The sequence below is a fragment of the Lagenorhynchus albirostris genome, chromosome 3, assembly GCF_949774975.1.
Source record: "Lagenorhynchus albirostris chromosome 3, mLagAlb1.1, whole genome shotgun sequence".
Classification (NCBI taxonomy): domain Eukaryota; kingdom Metazoa; phylum Chordata; class Mammalia; order Artiodactyla; family Delphinidae; genus Lagenorhynchus; species Lagenorhynchus albirostris.
Genome location: NC_083097.1, coordinates 136,324,925 through 136,345,508, shown reverse-complemented (window position 1 = coordinate 136,345,508; position 20,584 = coordinate 136,324,925). Strand labels below are relative to the sequence as shown.

Below are 20,584 nucleotides of genomic sequence, written 5' to 3'. Positions count from 1 at the left end.
GGCTAGAACAGCGCACGCGGGAGAGAGAACTTTCTGGGGGCATTCTGCCCGCGCCCTTCACGAGTGGCGCGCGCAGGTGGCGCCGCGGTGCCGGCGCCGCGGTCCCAGCGCTGCCCGCGTGAGTCCGCGGGGTGCCCAGGAGGCCACCCGGCGCCCACGCGAAGGTGAGAGGAAGCTTTCCACTGAGGCGGGGGAGGAGGGCTGACAGGAAACGCAGCCAGCGCCGGCGAAAGAAAGACTCCAGTTCCCAGCCCCCCGCCCCGCGGGGTGCGGGGGCCGGCGGCGCATGCGCGAGGCCCGGCCCCCAATTCCCCCGGCGAGGGAGGAAGGCCCCCGGCGGCCCCGAGGCTGCGAGCCGCGGCGGGACCCGAGCGCACGCAGGGGCGCGGCGGTGGCGGGGGCTAGCCGGGCTACGGAGGCGGCAGTCAAGAGCGTGGAGCGCCCAGCGCTAGGGCCCATCCGCGTGCAGGCACCCCAGGGCACAGCCAGCTCGGCCCTGGGCCGGGGGGGCCTGGCGCCCGCAGCCCCCCACGCCCGGAGAGGGATGCGTGAGTTTCGCCCCGGCTGGAGGGCAGGATGTGGGAGCAGGACAAAGGCTGGGCGGCGGGGGAGGAGTTGGGGACGGCGAGCCGGTGGCCGCTGCCTGAGCCCTGGCCTCTGGAGAGCTAGCGAAGTCGGCAACTTTCTCTGCAACTTTTGCAAAAGGGAAGATAAAAATTCTGCAAGTTGTTGCACAGCTCCAGGTCGCCTCAGGTCCTGCGAATAGAGGGGAGGGGGCACTGCAACCTTCCCGGGATGGGAGGCGACCGCCAGCTCCGCTGAGCGGGACAGGAGGGGGCGCCCGGCAGAGACCCCGGCCGAGGACGAGAGAGGATGGGATGCCGGGGGGCGCGCTACGGCCGCTGAAGTTGCCCATGTCCACACAGGGTGCGCCCTGAGAGCCCGGTAGCCTCGCGTCGCGGCGCTGTAGACTCGATGATGGATGAGCCGTGGTGGGAAGGGCGTGTCGCCTCGGACGTCCACTGCACCCTGCGCGAGAAGGTCAGTCCGTCCCCGCCCTTGTCACTCGCAGGTCTGGGTATTTAAAGTCCCTTTCGCTCTCGACTCCGTATCCTCAGGTCGCCCTGCGTGGGAACTAGGAACTCTCGGTGCTTTTCTTTCCTCCTGCTCTTAGCCTCCTCCTGGGACAGTCGTGAGGTGAGAAACGAGACTGGAGAGCTTAAATTGGTTTTTCTGCTTAGGAGCCCAGAGTTCTCAGACAACTAAATTGTACCCCTTAAGGGGGTATTTCCCATAGTACTGTCACCCGAGATTATTTTAAAGGGTACATGAATGAACTTAAAAAAAATAATCATCGTGTATTTACTTTAATGTGCAATTTAAAAACATATATATCGAGCAAGTTCTGCATAGGCTAACTGATGATGATTTTCCATATATTGTAACGATGTAGTTCCTTTTAAAATAAATTTAAGTAAAAGTAGTGACTTTACATAAAGAATAATTAGGTAAATGATAGTATAAGGCATACGTAGTTAATGCCCCCACCCCAAATATATCTAGGATGGGACTGAATAAGATTTAAGAAACACTGAAGTAGAGGCTACACAGCACTATTTACAATAGCCAGGACATGGAAGCAACCTAATCGACAGATGAATGGATAAAGAAGACGTGGCACATATATACAATGGAATATTACTCAGCCATAAAAAGAAACGAAATTTGTAGTGAGGTGGATGGACCTAGAGTCTGTCATACAGAGTGAAGTAAGTCAGAAAGAGAAAAACAAATACCGTATGCTAACACGTATATATGGAATCTAAAAAAAAAAAAGAAAAAATGGTTCTGATGAACCTAGGGGCAGGACAGGAATAAAGACGCAGACATAGAGAATGGGCTTGAGGACATGGTGGGGAGGGGGAAGCTGGGGCGAAGTGATAGTAGCATTGACATATATACACTGGTATATATACATATATACCAGATGTAAAATAGATAGCTATGTGGCTAGTGGGAAGCAGCCACATAGCACAGGGAGATCAGCTCGGTGCTTTGTGACCACCTAGAGGGGTGGGATAGGGAGGGCGGGAGGGAGACGCGAGAGGGAGGGGATATGGGGATATATGTATATGTATAGCTGATTCACTTTGTTACACAGCAGAAACTAACACACCACTGTAAAGCAATTATACTCCGATAAAGATGTTAAAAAATAATAATAATAAATAAATAAAGGAGAGGCTACAAAACTAAGAGAATGTGGGGAGACAACAAACACTCCCCTGCCAGTTTGCCGCTGGTGGCAGAAGGTGGAGGCACCTGAAATGTGATCTCTGCTTTCCCCTCACCTCAAAGGGAGAAGTGCTGATGGGCTCCCGGAAGGTGGAAGAGTCCAGGTGGGTTAGAGATGTGGCCTGTGTGTCTTGTCTCCTGCCCCTGGGTGGTTTGGGGAACAGGTGTGAAATAAAGGTGTGTCTTGGTTTCCTAGGGCTGCTGGGACAAAGTACCACAAACCTGGGGACTTACACAATAAAAATATGCTCTCTCACAGTTCTGGAGGCTAGAAGTCCAAAATCAAGGTGTTGGCAAGGCCATGCTACTCCTTGGCATTCCTTGGCTCGTGACGCATCACTCCCATCTCTGTCTCTATTGTCACATGGTGTTCTATCTGTATTTTCTCTCCTTATAAGGACACCTGTCATTGGAATAGGGGCTACTTTAATCCAGTGTGACCTCATCTTAATTTAACTAATTACATCTGAAAAGACCCTATTTCCGAATAAGACCACATTTTTAGGTTCTGGGTAGACATGAATTCTGGAGGGGACACCATTCAACCCAGTACAGGGAGGGAGAGGTCTTAGTGGATTAGCTGGCTCCCTACACAAACAGGTCTTATATCCAGTGCCTTTGCACCCAATGTCTATGGAGTTCTGCTTAAAAAGTCACCAGCTTTTCAGGGTTTTTTCCTCATCAGGGGGTAGCTGTCTTCTAGTAAAATTATTTTTTCTTTTTTCCTGTACCTAGTCTATCTCCATCTTGCATTGCTTGTCCGGGCTGTGGCTTTCCTCTGCTCCCCTTGGTCTTCTTCCCAGAACAGAATGGCCCAAGGTGCAAGCATATTTTAGGCATCTGGAGAAGAAATCCAGGTCTTGGTATTTCAATTAAAAAGCTGGGGCAGTGGGATGGTGGACCAGGCAGTAAGGTCTTGGTCCTTTTCTGGAGGTGGTGGCTAAATAAATTAGTGAGGCCTGCCGTGGAAATTGGGCTTCCTTGTTCATTGTAGGCTCAAGTGGTTGTTAGTTCTGCTCATAGCTTAGGAGGAATGGCTTTGACCTCATTGGTCCTTTCTAGCAGGAAGGATTTCTGAGAGCAGTATAAACTCAACCAGCTCAACTACCTGAGAATCCTCAACCTTTTGTATATAAGCAAGATTGTTCTAATCTCTCTTCCAGCCACTCAGAGGAGCAGGGCAGGCAGTTCCCCATTAATTGGGCCTCACCCATGCCATAATGCCATATTGGTTCACTGTTAGGCTGCCTACCTTGAAGGAGGACGGGTTTGTCCAGGTTTTTCAGGTTAGAGATAGAAAACTCACTCGGGTTGTTACTCGGGGTCACCTGTGACCTGAAGCTGGTCTTATTAGGGTAAATCCTGGGTTTCTTTTTTTTTTAAATTGAAGTATAGTTGATTTACAATGTTGTGTTAGTTTCTGGTGTACAGGAAAGTGATTCAGTTATACATACATATACATATTCTTTTTCATATTCTTTTCTGTTATGGTTTGTTACAAGATATTGAATATAGTTGCCTGTGCTATACTGTAGGACCTTGTTGTTTATCTACGCTATAGGTAATAGTTTGCATCTGCTAATTCCAAACTCCTAATTTATCCTTTCCTCACCCTCTTCCCCCTTTGGTAACCGTAAGTTTGTTCTCTGTTTCTGTGAGTCTGTTTCTGTTTTGTAAATAAGTTCATTTGTATCATATTTTAGATTCCACATATAAGTGATATATGGTATTTGCCTTTCTCTTTCTGACTTCTTTTAGTATTATAATCTCTATGTTCATCCATGTTGCTGTAAATGACATTATTTCATTCTTTTTTATGGCCAAGTAGTATTCCATTGTATATATATATATATCTCTCTCACATCTTCTTCATCCATTCATCTGTTGATGGACATTTAGGTTGCTTCCTTGTCTTGGCTATTGTAAACAGTGCTGCTGTGAACATAGGGGTGCCTGTGTCTTTTCTGTTCATTTCTTTTTTTTAAATTAATTAATATTTTATTTTTGGCTGCGTTGGGTCTTCGTGGCTGCGCACGGGCTTTCTCTGGTTGCTGCAAGCGGGGCTACTCTTCGTTGCTGTGCGCAGGCTTCTCGTTGTGGTGGCTTCTCTTGTTGAGGAGCACGGGCTCTAGAGCGCAGGCTCAGTAGTTGTGGCGCATGGGCTCAGTTGCTCCGTGGCATCTGGGATCTTCCCGGACCTGGGATCAAACCCGTGTCCCTTGCATTGGCAGGAAGATTCTTAACGACTGAGCCACCAGGGAAGTACTGCATGTATCTTTTCAAATTAGAATTTTCTCTGGATATATGCCCAGGAGTGGGATTGCTCGATCATGTGGCAACTCTAGTTTAAGTTTTTTGAGGAACCTCCATACTGTTTTCCATAGTGGCTGTACCAATTTACATTCCCACCAACAATGTAGGAGGGTTCCCTTTTCTCTACGCTGGCTCTCCTTGCTTATAATGTCATACTCTTTGTTTGTTGAATGCTGCCAGATGAATACAAAGTGTGTTTCCATCTAGGCTGTTGAATTGTCATCACAGAACCAGGAGCAGTTATCCTCACTTGACTGGTGTAGGAAGCAAGCCTGGGATGACAGAGATAGTGGGAGCCCCCCCCTTTGTCAGATATGAGATTCCAGTATAGTGTTATACTACAGTATATAAAATGTGACACTGGGGAAACAAACCTTGGTGTTGAATGCAAGCTACTAATGGCAGTGAAACCTTGAGGTGCTTACTTAGCTTCTCTAAACCTCTTTAAACCTGGCCCCAGTGTTCATTCTTCCCACAACAGGCAGAACCTAGATTGTGTCACTTCTCTGCTTAAAGACCTCTACCGTCATCCCATTGCAGTTATAATTTCCAGTCCTTATCACCACCTCAGTTACCTGACACAGTCCAGCCCTGGCCTGCTCTCCTGCCTTGTCTCCTACCTCATACCATTCTGACCTCCTTTCTCTTCCTTGAATAAGTCAAGCTCCTTCATGCCTCAGGGCCTTTGCACAGGCTGTTGTTTCCTCTATCTGGAGTCTCCTTTTCTCTATAACTGTTCCTCTGTGTCCCTCAATCGAATCATCCTGTTTTGTTTTCTATATAGCGTTTAACGAGTATCTGGGATTATTTTCTGTTTGCTTATTATCTTTTCCCCCACACGAGAATGTACATTCCACAAGAACAAGCCTGTGTTTGTTGCGTTCAGTGCGGGGCCGCAGTGTCCAGAACAGAGCCCCCCTCTGCAGAAGGATGAGATGAGTGAATCTTCTTTAATTTCCTCTTCTGTAAACTGGGGGAAATGTTTTCTAGGAATGTTAGGATTCAGTGAGAGAACCTGAGAGCCGTGTGAGGCACGTGGCGGCTACTTGACAGGTGCTGTGCTTTTCTATGCTTTTCTACTTAACGACCACTCTGGGGGAGGCCGACAGCCCCTTTTGTGACATGCGTGGTTAGGGTAAGGCTTGGAGTTTGTGACCACCCTCTCTGAGGGGTTCGCGAGTGTGACAGGGTCTTCACATATAATATAATATATATATGTCATATATATGATATATATATATGATATATATATGATGTATATATCGTATATATATATCATATATATGACATATATATATCTCATATAATATATATATATATACTTTTTCATATTCTTTTCCACTATGGTTTATTACAAGATATTGAGGGACTTCCCTGGTGGTCCAGTGGTTAAGACTCCACGCTTCCACTGCAGGGGGTGTGGGTTCAGTCCCTGGCCAGGGAACTAACATCCGGCATGCCACGTGGTGCAGTCAAAAAAAAAAAAAAAAAGATACTGAATATAATTCCCTGTGCTGTACAGTAGGTCCTTGTTTATCTATTTTATATGTAGTAGTGTGTATATGTTAATCCCAAACTCCTAATTTATCCCTTCCCACCCACCTTTTCCCTTTGGTAACCGTAAGTTTGTTTTCTACGTCTATGAGTCTGTTTCTGCTTCCTAAATAAATTAACTTGTATCATATTTTAGATTCCGCATATAAGTGATATCATATGGTATTTGTCTTTCTTTCTGTCTTACTTTACTTAGGATGATAATCTCTAGGTCCATTCATGTTGCTGCAAATGGTATTATTTCATTCTTTTTAATGGCTGAGTAATATTCCATTGTATATATATGTACCACATCTTCTTTATCCATTCGTCTGTTGATGGACATTTAGGTTGCTTCCATGTCTTGGCTGTTGTAACTAGAGCTGCTGTGACCTTTGGGGTGCATATACCCTTTTGGACCATGTTTTTCTGCAGATACATGCCCAGGAGTGGGATTGCTGGATCATATGGCGACTCTAGTTTTTCATTTTTTAAGGAACCTCCATACTGCATACTGTTTTCCGTAGTGGCTGCACCAACTTACATTCCCACCAACAGTGTAGGAGGATTAACTTTTATCCATACTCTCTCCAGTATTTATTATTTGTAGACTTTTTAATGGCGGCCATTCTGACCAGTATGAGGTAATACCTCATTGTAGTTTTGATTTGCATTTCTCTAATAATTAGCAACGTTGAGCATCTTTTCATGTGCCTGTTGGCCATCTGTATGTCTTCTTTGGAGAAATGTCTGTTTAGGTCTTCTGGCCAATTTTTGATTGGGTTGTTTGTTTTTTTGTTATTGAGTTGTATGAACTGTTTGTATATTTTGGAAATTAAGACCTTGTAGGTCACATTGTTTTCAAATATTAAATTACTCCTTTGATCATCCTACCTGGCCTTACTGCTTCTGCTGGAGCAGAGCTAGAGCCCTCCTCCTTTGACTACTTTTCTGCTGGGGCTGGGGGTGCGAGTCAGTACAGGGGAGTCAGGATTCTTCCTTATCACACCTGTGCCTTTGAACTTCTTCACTGAACATGGGGGGAGGAGCAGATCATCCCCACCATGCTGGTGGTGACAATGAGGCTGTTGGTGTTTTCCTAGTAACCAGCTGTATGCCCCAAGGAGTGTTCAGATTAGACTGACAGCCACTTTTTTTTTTTTTTTTTTTTGCCAAAAGATGCATCCACCCAAGTTTAAAATTAGCAGGTTCTGGGTACACATGATGAAATTAGGTCATGGGATGGCTGTCAGCTTGAGGGCCAACTTCCTGGTCCTTCAAGCCTCTCTCCCTTCCCCCATGTGTCCTGGCCCCAACCTCATGCTTCTTTCATTGTCCTTGTCACCTGTGTATTAACTTGTCCTACTCACTAGATTGTGAGCCCCTCGCAGGCATGAGGTGTGTGTGATATCTCGGGATTCCCAGACCAGTGTGATGAGGTGTGGAGGGAGGGCAAGGGGTGTCCATCCCTTCACCTGCTGCAGACACAGCCACTGGGGGAGCACAGAATGGAAGGACGAGGCTTAGGTGGACTTGCGGGGGCATGGTGAACGGTGGTGCAGGAATGCTTCCCAGGAACCCTCCGTTGGGTCTTGGGCATGTCCCAGGAGGTGGTATTTGTCTTTTTGAAGAAAGTAAAATTGCCCCCCACAATCCCACCCCTTGGAAGTAATTTGTTGACATTTTGGTGTAGGTTCTTCTGTTCCTTTGTGTACCTGTCATCACAATACATTTTTATTTTGGAGTTTTTTTTTGGTAAAAATGGAAAATATCTTTTCTCAGAACACTTTGTTGATTTTGTAGTATGTCATGCTCACATTTCCATATCATTCTTCTCCACCCAACTCCTGATTATTGGACTTTAGCAAAAAATTAGAAACAATTGTGTTTATTTAGAATAGACAATATAAGAACATGGCAAAAAGGAAAAACACCCAGGTTATATGAAAGGGTGGATGGTGAAGAGGCTCTAGTTTTCCTCCCTGAAAGGTACCACTGATCCCAGTTTCTCATGAATCCTTCCAGAGTTGTTCTCTGCATGAACAAACCAAGTGTGTGTGTTCTAACACAAGTGGTAGTAGCATTTACACACTTCCCTGTACCATTTGATGTTTTTAAATGTGTACAGTTTAATAATTTAAATATTTTTTATGAAACGACCAAACAGAAGCTCCATGACGAGAAGGGATTTTTTTTTTTGGTCTTTTCTGCTCATTGTAACAATAAAGGTATAGTGTAGATACTCAATATATTTGTGTTGAATGAATGAACGAAATATTTCTTTTTGGTAATTTTTTATCCAAATATATACATTTTATTTTATATAAATGTTATCATAGTATACTATAGTTTCATAACAATTTTTTTCTTAACTGCATATACTAAGTAACTTTGTATGTCATTAACTATTCTTCTCCGGTATCATGCATAATGTTTTATTGTATGGATATACCATGATTTAACTCATTTCTTTGTTAGATACTTAGGTGGAGCTGCTTATTCATTTTTTTAATTGAAGTTAATTTATATACAATACAGTGTACAGATCTTAAGTGCATATGCAGTTTCGAGTATACAGTGAGTTTTGACAAATGTATATACTCATGTAACTACCACCATAGTCAAGATACAGAACATTGCCATCGACCTAGAAAGTTCCCAGGTAGCTTTTCTCAGTCACTCACCCCATCATGCTCCCAGCCCCAGGCAATCACTGATCTGCTTTTTTGTCTGTGTGGATTAGTTTGTGTTTTCCAGAGTGTCATATAAATGGAGTTATATGTATGTGCCCTTTTCTGTCTGCCTTTTTTAACTTAGAGATTCACTTTTGAGATTCACTTTTTTTTTTTCTTTTGCGGTACGCGGGCTTCTCACTGTTGTGGCCTCTCCCGTTGCGGAGCACAGGCTCCGGACGCGCAGGCTCAGCAGCCATGGCTCACGGGCCCAGCCCCTCCGCGGCATGTGGGATCTTCCCGGACTGGGACACGAACCCGTGTCCCCTGCATCGGCAGGCGGACTCTCAACCACTGTGCCACCAGGGAAGCCCCTGAGATTCACTTTTGAGAACATTTTTGAGATTCACCTATGTTGTATCTATTAGGAGTTTATTTCTTTTTTATTGCTGAGTAATATTCCACAGTATGTGTATTACATAATTTGTTCATTCATCTCCCTCTTGATGGTCTTTTGGGTCATTTCTCCTGTACCATTTGATTTTACACAGCACTGCAGTGGTGATCCTATTCTTCTATCTGCGAGTGTGCTTATGAGAATAAATGCCTAAAATGGAATTGCTGGTCTTGGGGTGTGATTTTAAGAACTTTGAGTTTCACCAGTTAATAAATTATCAAAACTTGCACCAGCCTGCACTTGCACCAGTGGTGTGGGAGGGTGTCAGCTTCCCAGTAACTTTGCTAACCCTGGATATTAGCCTTTAAAAAAAAAGAAAAGCCCATGCCGGGCTTCCCTCGTGGCTCAGAGGTTAAGAATCCACCTGCCAGTGCAGGGGACACGGGTTCAAGCCCTGGTCTGGGAAGATCCCACATGCTGCAGAGCAACTAAGCTCGTGCACCACAACTACTGAGCCTGCGCTCTAGAGCGCGCGAGCTACAACTACTGAAGCCCGTGCGCCTAGAGCCCATGCTCTGCAACAAGAGAAGCCACCTCAGTAAGAAGCCCACACACCGCAATGGAGAGCAGCCCCCGCTCACTGCAACTAGAGAAAGCCGACACGCAGCAACAAAGACCCAACGCAGCCAAAAATTAATAAAATAAATAAACTTATTAAAAAAAAAATTCCATGCCATTTCAGTAGGTCAAAATGGTGTCCCTTGGCTATGTTTAAAAGAATCAGGAACCCAGAATGGGAAAAGCGCTAACGGATGGAAAGGAAGGGGTAGAGAACTCTGAATACTTCCCAGGATCTGGGGAGGCCCATATGCAGCAGGGAACCAGCCTGAGACCTGTGTCAGGCTGGGTGAGGGCTGCTGACCTTCGGCCCTGGCCAGAAAACTCCCCAGGCTCCCTCTGAGCCCCATTGTTGCAGTGTGTGCTTCCCTCTACCCCCAAGTGGCAGTTACTTGGAAACTTGAATCTTGAGGCGGAATTTGAATTGTCCTGCGGCACTGGCTCCCTTGCAAGGTCACTGGAGCAGATGGTACCAGGGCCTGGGCCTTCTTTGTGGTAGGGACATCTCCCCTGGTAGCACCAGCTACTTACTTATTTCAAAAACAGTCATCCATTGACTTGCGTGGGTGGGTTGGGATGACAAGGAGTGAGGTGGATCGTAAGAACAGAGAAAAGCATCAGGAGTTGGATGGATTCAGTTATTGTAAGGAAAACTTGGAGAAAACCTAAATGCCCATCAGAGGGGAATTGGTTTCACTGTGGTTCATGCATACACTAAACTAGGTGGAGTTATCAAATATGATGAGGTAGATAACTTTCTGCTTAATAACAGTTAATTTCCTCATCCTTGTAAAAAAAAATGCAAGTAACTCAGTATTGCTGACTCTTCGGAGTGCACCACTGTGTTTTCCTTTTTATTATAGAAATTTTAAAAGATACACAAAAGTAGAAAGAAAAGTGGAATGAATCCCCATGTACCCTCTACCCAGCTTCAGTACCTGTTTCATCTTCCCCAGACAGCATGTCATTTCACCCATAAATATCTACTAAGCAATAAAAACCTCTTTTTTTGACATAACAACTATGCCATTATTACAAAACTCACCGTCATTCATTAATAATCTATTGCTCAGTCCATAATTCAGTTCTCACAGCTGTCTCAGAAATGGCATTTATAGTTGCATTGTTCAAAATCACAATCCAGATAAGATCCATGCATTATATTTTTTTAATTGAATGTAAGTTTCTTTAAATTCTATAGTGCTTTATAATTTTCAAAAGTTTCACATACATGATTTCATATAATCCTGTAATAACCCTTTTTTTAAATCCCCTGCTTCTATATTGTCCCACCCCCTTTCCCTCTCCCCACTGGTAACCACTAGTTTGTTCTCTGTATCTGTAAGTCTGCTTTTTTGTTATATTCACTAGTCTGTTGTATTTTTTAGGTTCCACATATGATATCATACAGTATTTGTCTTTCTCTGTCTGACTTATTTCACTTACCATAATGCCCTCCAAGTCCATCCATGTTGCTGCAAATGGCAAAATTTCATTCTTTTTTTATGGCTGAGTAGTATTCCGTTGTATATATGTACCACATCTTCTTTATCCATTCATCTGTTGAAGGACACTTAGGTTGCTCCCATACCTTGGCAATTGTAAATAACACTGCTATGAACATGGAGGTACCTGTATCTTTTTGAATTAGTGTTTCTGTTTTTTGGGTTTTGTTTTTCCACATATATACCCAGGAATGGAATTGCTGGGTCATATGGTAGTTCTGGTTTTAGTTTTTTGGGAAATCTCATACTGTTCTCCACAGTGGCTGCACCGATTTGCATTCCCACAAACAGTGTAGGTGGGTTCTCTTTTCTCCACATTCTTGCCAACATTTTGTTATTTGTGCTCTTTTGGTGATGGCCATTCTACAGGTGTGAGGTGATAATCTATTTTGTTGTGGTTTTCATTTACATTTCCCTGATGATTAGTGATGTTGAGTGTCTTTTCATGTGCCTGTTGGCCATCTTCATTTCCTCTTTGGAAAAATGTCTGTTCAGTTCTTCTGCCCATTTTTTTTTTTTTTTTTTTTTTTTTTTTTGCGGTACGCGGGCCTCTCACTGTTGTGGCCTCTCCCCCTGCGGAGCACAGGCTCCGGACGCGCAGGCTCAGCAGCCATGGCCCACGGGCCCAGCTGCTCCACGGCACGTGGGATGCTCCCGGACCGGGGCACGAACCCATGTCCCCTGCATCGGCAGGCAGACTCTCAACCACTGCGCCACCAGGGAAGCCCTTCTGCCCATTTTTTAATTGGATTGTTTGTTTCTTTGATGTTGAGTTGTATGAGCTGTTTATATATGTTGGATATTAACCCCTTATCAGTCATATCATTTGCAAATATCTTCTATTCAGTAGGTTTTTAAAAAATTACTCTTAAGTCTTTTATTCTGTAATGGTTTCCCTGTCTCCCAGCTCCTTAAAATTGTTTTTTTCATGCCATTGGGTTTTGGAGAAACCAGGTCATTTGTCCTGAGGGACACCCCCTGTTCTTAATTTGGCCTATTACTTCCTCATGGTATCCTTAACTTGCGTTCACTGTTAACAGTTTGGCTTGTATACTTCCCTACTCTGTGGGACTAGAATATGCTGCAATCTCCTTGTTCTCTAGTTGGCCGTCAAACATCACTTCCTCAGAGGAACCTTCTCCCACTCGCACACAAGGTCAGTCTGCACCCCTGTGACGTTCTCAGACTACCCTCGATTATGCCTTCAGCACCCAGCATGACTTGTAATTGTACACTTCTAAGTGGGATTGTTCCAGTTGGATTTGGCTCCCTCTCTGGACGGCAGGTGCGTGAGAGCAGGCTGGGGCCGTGTTTCCCCAGTTCTGAGCAGAGTAGCCACAAGCCCCTTGGTGTGTGCTCATCACGGATGCCTGGTCTGGGGTCCGAGCCTTACAGCCCACACACACATCGCCTTCCTGGACCTCACTGTCTGGTGGGGTAGGTAGCACGGCTGCCAGTAACTCCATCTACTGGGAGAGAAACAGCCTCCAAGGGCTTCAGCACTTGGCCAAGGCCCCCATTAAGTGGGGGAGCTGGGACCTTAAAACCTCGCGGTCTGCTGTCCGGAGTCTGACTTTGAAAAAGCAGAGGAGTCACACGCAGCCTTGAAGGCAGCGATGTGTAACAGGGACTTCCCCTCAGTGGCGGTTCCACCCCGGGGCGAGTGGTACAGAGCTGTTGGCTCTGAGTGGAAATCTCTTGTTGGTCTCTTCTTTTGTGTTAACTTTCTGTTTTGAAGTATTATCAAACTTAGCAGAGTTGCCAGCACAGTACACAGTTGTAAACACTTTAACACATTTGCCTTATCATCCCCTTTTTCTGTCAGGTGGTTTCTTTCCCCTCTTGGACCAAGATGCAGACATAATACTCCATTATCCCTTAATATTTCAGGGTTTATCTTGCATGGTTACTTTTAAGATGGGCCATAAAGCACTTTCTGGGGGAACTTGAGTCAAACCCCTAGCGACACCTTCCCAGGTAGGAATCCTACCTGGAAGGCTGGTTCAGGTGAAGGGGATTCAGCATTTGGATCAGGAGGGAGGAAGCCGGGTGGCCACAGGTGGCCTGGCCGTGAATCTGGGAAGGCAGAGTTCTGGCTCATTTCCTTGGACCATCCCCGTGGCTTATTGGCAGACGGCTTCTTCATTAGGCAGTCATTTACTGAACCCCGTGTATGACCTGCAGACCCTAAGAGGCTCTCCCAGGAGATACCACAGCCCCAAGCCCCACTCCGGTCCTGGGGTTTGGGAGAGGGGGGTGTTCTTAGCACAGCTGAGGCTAATCATCTCAAACCACTTCTGGCCATTCTATTTGTTAATGGTCGTAAAAGCCAGTGAAATGTAGCAATGCTATTCCCCGTTAATGGGTGTTTGTTGTGTGCTCGACAGTATGTTCCCTCCTGTTATCTAAATCCTCCGGCAACCCCCTCTAGTAAGTACTAAATTTTCCTCATTTTATCCCCACTTTCCAGACGAGCCTGCTAAAGTACAGAGAGTTAAATAACTTCCCCAACATCATACAGCAGGTAGATGGCAGAGCCAAGATTTGAACCCAGGCAACCTGGCTCCAAAGCACACACTCTATTTTTTTTTTTTTTTTGTGGTACGCGGGCCTCTCACTGTCGCGGCCCCTCCCGTTGCGGAGCACAGGCTCCGGATGCGCAGGCTCAGCGGCCATGGCTCACGGGCCCAGCCGCTCCGCGGCACGTGGGATCCTCCCGGACCGGGGCACGAATCCGTGTCCCCTGCATCGGCAGGCAGACTCTCAACCACTGCGCCACCAGGGAAGCCCCAAAGCACACACTCTTAACCACTGTACCAGCGGTGACACCCCATTGCCTAGGGAAGTGTGAAGAGCTTCCAAGAGAAGGTGAGATGTGGAGGAAGTTCATCTACCAGGGCTCAGGGCCGTGTGTGATAGTCGCACATCAGTGACCTGCCAGGGGCGGTCTGGTGAGTAGGGGAGGAGGGGGAGATGGACCGGGAGCATTGGCTCTGGGATGCAGGTCTCTGTAGGTGTTTACACTTATCCTGAGACACATGGAGAGCTGTGAGGAGCGAGGGCTGAATCACTGGAAAATGACCTTGGCCTTGGAGACCTGGGTGTTAGTAATGATCCAAGGAGATGGCTTCTGAACCAGGGCAGGAAGTGGGGAGACTTGAGAGTTTTAGGAAATAGGGTCAAAAGGACTAGTTAACAAACAGTGAAAGATTTCATGTTTCTTACTTGTTGGAACAAAGAGATTTTCCATTGCTGAGGGATTGGCCTTTTTCATGATGAGCAGTGTTCTTAGAAAGCTCTTTGCAGCAATTAATTGCTAGTTTCTGTGTAATCTTTCAAGACTCCCACTGCCCGTTAAATTAAGGGAGTAGGTGTTTATTGGGCACAGTATGCCAGACGTTGTTGAATGTTTCTTGCATATTATTTTATTTGATAATTAAAGTTGCCTTAATGTCCTGATCAAGCAAGGCACTGGTAGTTCTTGCACAGAACTTGGCTCACAGAATCGGCGCAGGTTCATTCTTGCATTCAACACATGTTTTTTAGCAGCCGACCACATGCCACACACTGCTAGCTACTGGGGATATAAGTGATGAACAAAACAAAATTGTCTTCACGGAGCTTATAGTCAAGCATCAGGCTCACATGAAGTGCTTGTAAAGCATATTTAGGTGCCCAACTCCATCCCAGGACGTCTGATTCAGTAAGTCAGGAAATGGGGAGTGTAATAGATTCCTAGGGCTGCCTCAAACTGGGTGACTTAAAACAACAGAAGTTTATTCCCTCACAGTTCTAGAGGCCCGAAGTTTGAAATCGAGGTGTCTGCAGGGCCGTGATCCCTCCAAAGGCTCGCAGGGAGGATCTTTCCTTGTTTCTTCCAACATCTGGTGGTTGCCGGCCACCCTGCGCGTTCCTTGGCGTGTAGCTGCATCCCTCCGTTCTCTGCTTCCATCCTCACCTGGCCCTCTGCATGTGTTTGTCTTTGCCTGGTCTTCCCTTTGTATGTCTGTGCGTCTCTGTTTTCTCTTCCTATAAGGACACCAGTCATTGGATTAGGCTCCACACTAATCCAATGTGACCTCATTTTAACTTGATTGCATCTGTAAAGACTGTTTCCAAATAAGGTCACATTCTGAGGTTTTGGGTGGACATGAAATTGGGTGAAACGCTATCCAACTCAGGACCTGGGGGCAGCCTCCATGTTTCAGTAGATCCCCAGGAGATTCCAGTGCCTGTGATCAACTGACCACAGTTGCAGAAACCCAGGTCAGCAAGGGACTGGAGTCCCAGCTGGAGTGACCGGGGGTTAGTGGTGGTGGTTACCCTAACTGACTCGTTTTGGGCTGCACGGTAGGGTCTGGGTGCCCAGGAGAATCCATCAGAAGGAATCTGGAAACTGGGGAGGGGAGCTGGAAGTGTGGAGTGAAGAGCTTTTGAGACCACAGCGTAGGAATGGTGACCCAGGGGAACAGGAAGAGAGAGTCCAGGGTTGGACCTGTTGCAGAGAACCACCGTAGAAGGGGGCACATCATGACCCCTCCCCCAGGTGATGGAGGGTGTGGGAGAATGAGGGGCACCCCCAGTCGAGAAGGTGTGGGGCGTGGTCATATCAGGAAGCTGCTGAATGGAAGGACTCTGGGGGCGTTTAATAAAAAGGTTGTGGGTGTTTTCGGTTCTGGGAATGAGGAGGTGTGTTTGGAGCTGGCCTTCCTGCCATTTGCAGAGTTCAGGGGGCCCGGGAGAGATGGGGTGGCTGGGGGTGACCTTTCTCTCTGCTGGAAGGAAGCTGCAGGCCAGATATCAGCAGGAGAGGATGTCACCAGCATTGTTGGCTTCATGTACTGCAAGCCACCCTCTCGAGAATGTTGAAATAGTGTTCCCGCAGAGAAGTTGATTCTTTACGGAAAATGTCTCCTCGGGGTTTATGAAGCAATCGGGCAAGAGAGGAAGGGAGGGTGAGTGATCCTCCGGCTTTGCAGGGCCTCCCAGGTCTGTGGTGTGTCCTCCTGAGGCCTCTGAAGAACCAACCCACCTCGTCCCCTTTTTCCGTTTCAATTTGCATGTCTCCACTTCCTGTTGGTCACCTTGGTTACCCATGGCGTTTCTTCACGTCTTGCGGCTCTTTGTTCTCAGGCCGACTCAACCCCTGGAGCTGTTTCCCAAGCAGCTGGCCCAGAGCCTGGAGGCCCAGCCTCCCTCGGGAGGTAGCCGTTGGCAGCGGGGAGGATGAGCATGGTGGGAAGCACGGGAGGAGACCCAGAGTGGTTTTCTTTCAGTGGCTGGTGTGGGAGAGCAGCTCAGCCGTGCTCCGCACCTTGGGCTGTATGAAGCAATTGTCACACTCAAAGCAATGTCACACCCCGGGCCCGGCCAGCTCCTCTGATGTCCAAGCCAGGATTTGCCACTAACCCGGAATGTGGCCTTGGCCATTGAACTTCTGTGCCTCAGTCTCCTGGGTACTATTGTTAGTGGCAGTACCTCTGCCCAGGCCCATGTCAAGAGGGTGGGTGTTGGGATGGAGAGCCTAAATTGGGTTAAATTGTCGGGGGTGTCTGTGTGCAGAGAAACAGTGTCAGAAGGGCATATATTGACACTCATACATACTCACAGTTATCTCCTGGTGGAGAGATTGCTGGTGATTTAAATTTTCTTTGTATTCATCGTATTTTCTCCAATTTCTGTAGTGATGAGATATTTTATAATCAGTTAACTATAGCATTATTTTGGAAGGAAAACACAAACCTAAACTATCCCATGGGGACTCCAAAACATAGTGTTAAGATCACGGGGTCAGAAAGCCCAGATTCACATCCGTCATTTATTTTATTTATTTATTTATTTATTTTTGCGGTACGCGGGCCTCTCACTGTTGTGGCCTCTCCCGTTGTGGAGCACAGGCTCCAGACGCGCAGGCTCAGCGGCCATGGCTCACGGGCCCAGCCGCTCTGCAGCGTGTGGGATCCTCCCGGACCGGGGCACGAACCCGTGTCCCCTGCATCGGCAGGCGGACTCTCAACCACTGCGCCACCAGGGAAGCCCACATCAGTCCTTTATTAACTAGGAGCCCTTCGGCAGGTTACTTAGCCTCTCTGAGCCATCCTTGTCTGGAATACTGGCATGCTGACGATCCCCATCTCCTGGGCCTGTTGGAGGATGAGAGGACAAAATGCATGGGATGCAGTGTCTGGCAAATGACATAGAAGCTTTCCAATTATAAATATGATACGTATATATAAAATGGTATGTATAATATGATACATACATATAAGCTTTCAAATTATAAATATGATACATACATGTTTTCAAATTATAAATATGATACATTCATCATAATGAGCAAGTCCAGATACTCGTGAAGACCAGAGGGGAGGTATAAAGCTCAGGGAGCTGAATTCCAGGGGAAAGAGAAAGCTCTGTCCTTGCCTTGGGCTGACATGTGCCTCAGTCTATCCAGTAGCAACAGAGGGTAACCAAGGAGGAACCAGGTCTGTGGTTTACGGAGAATTGGGAGCTGCCAAAGTTATAAATATATATATATATATATATATATATATATATATATATATATATATATAAAAGAGATGGGACGGGGCAGGAGATTTAATCTTGGGCCCAGTCCCTGGACCCCTCAAGGCAGGGCAGCCAGCACTTGGCTGCCCGGGGCTTCTGTGGCTGGCGTCTGTGGCCTCTTGTGCCCCTCCTAGGCTCCTAATACCACAGCCATGTGGAAATTCTTACCAGGGGCCATTCTTCAGGTGGAAGCTGGGGTTTTTAATCTCAGCAAGCTTTTCAGTTAATCTCTTGATTTCGAATCATCACATTATTAGGCAGTGAGCCAAGGATTTTCACCAGAGTCTTGCCTTGCAGATGCGCCGGGGTTTCATTTTCCCCAGCGCACCGGGGCCCAGCTGCCGGCACCCTAAAGCACCATTTCACAGAACAAGCTCTCTGGGATGTTGTTAGTCTGCCCCTGAAAAAGGACAGCGGGTGGTAGTGGTCTGTGGATAAATAAATTTAACCTAGCGTTTCTCAAGACTATGTAAGTTTTTTCCTGAACAAATGTTTCAGGGCCTCTAATGGGCTAATGTGTATGTAGTGTTTCCCAAACTAATGGCCCAGAGAACTGTTTTTTCAGGGGCTGGGGTGTCATGGAACACATGTTGGGAAGCATTACCTTTGGGATGATCAAGTGTGGAGGGCATAATTTAGGATTCTTAAAGCTCCCAGCCCTCTGTAAACACTGACCTTCTTCCTCCTCGGTCACCCTGTGTTGCTGTTGAGTAGACTGAGGCACACACCACCCCAAGGCAAGGACAGCTTTCTCTTCCCCTGGAATTCAGCATTTCCCCCACCCCACCCACCATCCTCACACTGCCAGGCTTTGTGGGTAGTTGGAATTGCTCAACTAGGTGAATAATTTTATTCAACCTGAGATCAGGAGCAACTCATTTTTTCTTACCTTTTCATTTCAAGTATTTGCGGTTCCCCAAATTTGGAGATTTGGGTAAGTATTGAGTATCTCTTTTGTGTCAGGCGCTGGGGTCACAGAGCCGAACAAGATGAACCCAGTCCCTGCCCTCCTGATGCCCAGTCAGGGGTGAAGAAGGTGGTGCTTGTATGGGGGGAGGGAGGGAGGGGTGGATGGAGGGATGGATGGATGGATGGATGGAAAGTCCTGGATGCTCGGGGACTGACAGGGGCATGATCAGGGAACACTTTTCAGAAGTGACTTTTAAGCAGAGATCGGAAGAAAGAGTGGGTTAATAGTCAATTAGAAAGTAACACAGTGCAGGACACCAAGGGGTCAAATGAAGACTTCCCTTTCTCCCCTAATATGAGAAACCAGGGGTGACTGGCTGAACTTTCACAGTACGCATGACCTTCAGAGCCCTCTGAGGTAAGCCTTCAAATGCCGGCAGAGGCTGTTTGTGAGGGGCACACACTGAATTTTCTTCCCCGTCTCTCCTGCAACAGTGATGGGCTGGGGTCCTGGCTACGGGCTCAGGGTCTGTTGAAGTGCACTTGGGGCTGGCATTGCCCATGTTCCCACGCACATCTGAGCCCAGCATAGGTGCAGAGGGTTTGCCAACCTCTGCCAAGGTCAGCACCTCGGTGCTGGGGGGAGGGGAGGGGGAAGCATGGAAACCTCCAAAGCCTCTACAGGTGGCCCTGCTGCCTCTGTGTGTAGCTCGGTTTGGGGCTTCATGTGGGTCATGATTCGCTTGTCCCTGGCCTCTCTTGGAGCCCTGCACCTCTCAGGAAGTCCTCTTTCTGCTTTGAAAGCCTCAGGCAGAGCCCTTAGGCAGCAAGGAGAGTGTTTCTAAAGGACTCAAGCCTGTCTTGACACCTACCGCCTTCCTCTCCCCCAAAATGGCACCTCTGGTATCCCTGGGGTTTCCCACTCGGGGGCTGTTCCCCCACCCCGTTGGTTACCCCAGGGAAGGGTGCAGGACCAGGTAAGGGAGACTCGGGGGAGGAGGTTAGAGAAGGCCCCAGGTGGAGGGAAGTTCCCCCAGTTGGTGTTTGCTTGGGTCGCACCTGTGTTCATCACAGAACACTCCATTCATTCATTCATACATTCATGCCCTCATTCAACAGATACTCATTCGCCCTCACTGTGTGCCGGGTACCAGGGGTACAACCAAGACCTGGAAAAAGGTGGCTCCCTCCCTCCCGGAGATCACATTGTGGGTGGTAGGGGCAGGGCGGGGGCGACAGATGGAACACTTGAGTCAGCAGTAACTGCTGATTGTAGGGCTGCTGCAGCAGAGGGGGGTCAGGGAAGGCCTCTCAGACGACACCCGAAGGAAGATAGGAGATACAGCCCAAATGTCCAGAATCGGGGGTCTGGTTAAGTCACAGCACAACCTCACAATGAAACTCCAGGCAGCCATTGAAACCACAGATTCCTGTGAAAGGGACGTGCTTGTAGATGAGGCTCCTGTTCTGTGAAAGTTTGCACAGAGAAACATCCGAAGAATCCGTGTGAAACTTAATAGTACTTCTCGCTGCACCAGGGATTATCAGTGATATTTGTTATTCTTTTTTACTTTAGAAAATGTATCAGTGAGCACATAATTTATAATTAGTAAAAAGAAGAAACAAGGAAAAACACTACTTCTGGGTAGTGCCTTGGTGGGGTCTTTGCATCTTGTGAGGATGAAGCGGGATATTTAGCCCAGCACTGGCAAGGGGGATGCTATTATTAAAGAGCTGATTTTGTCAAAGTGATGATGCAGGGTTGCCAGGGA

The 20,584-nt window shown here is 47.0% G+C and overlaps 1 protein-coding gene across 1 annotated transcript in view; it reads left to right on the top strand.

Moving 5' to 3' along the window:
- The first annotated feature begins 372 nt into the window (after positions 1-372).
- The window catches only part of CCNJL (cyclin J like), a 50,650-nt gene continuing 30,438 nt past the window's right edge, over positions 373-20,584 (top strand). The window contains exons 1-2 of the mRNA XM_060144155.1: positions 373-548; positions 927-1,041. Of these exons, the coding sequence (XP_060000138.1) occupies positions 976-1,041 (66 nt within the window). The 5' untranslated portion in view covers positions 373-548; positions 927-975. The remainder of the gene's footprint in view (positions 549-926; positions 1,042-20,584) is intronic.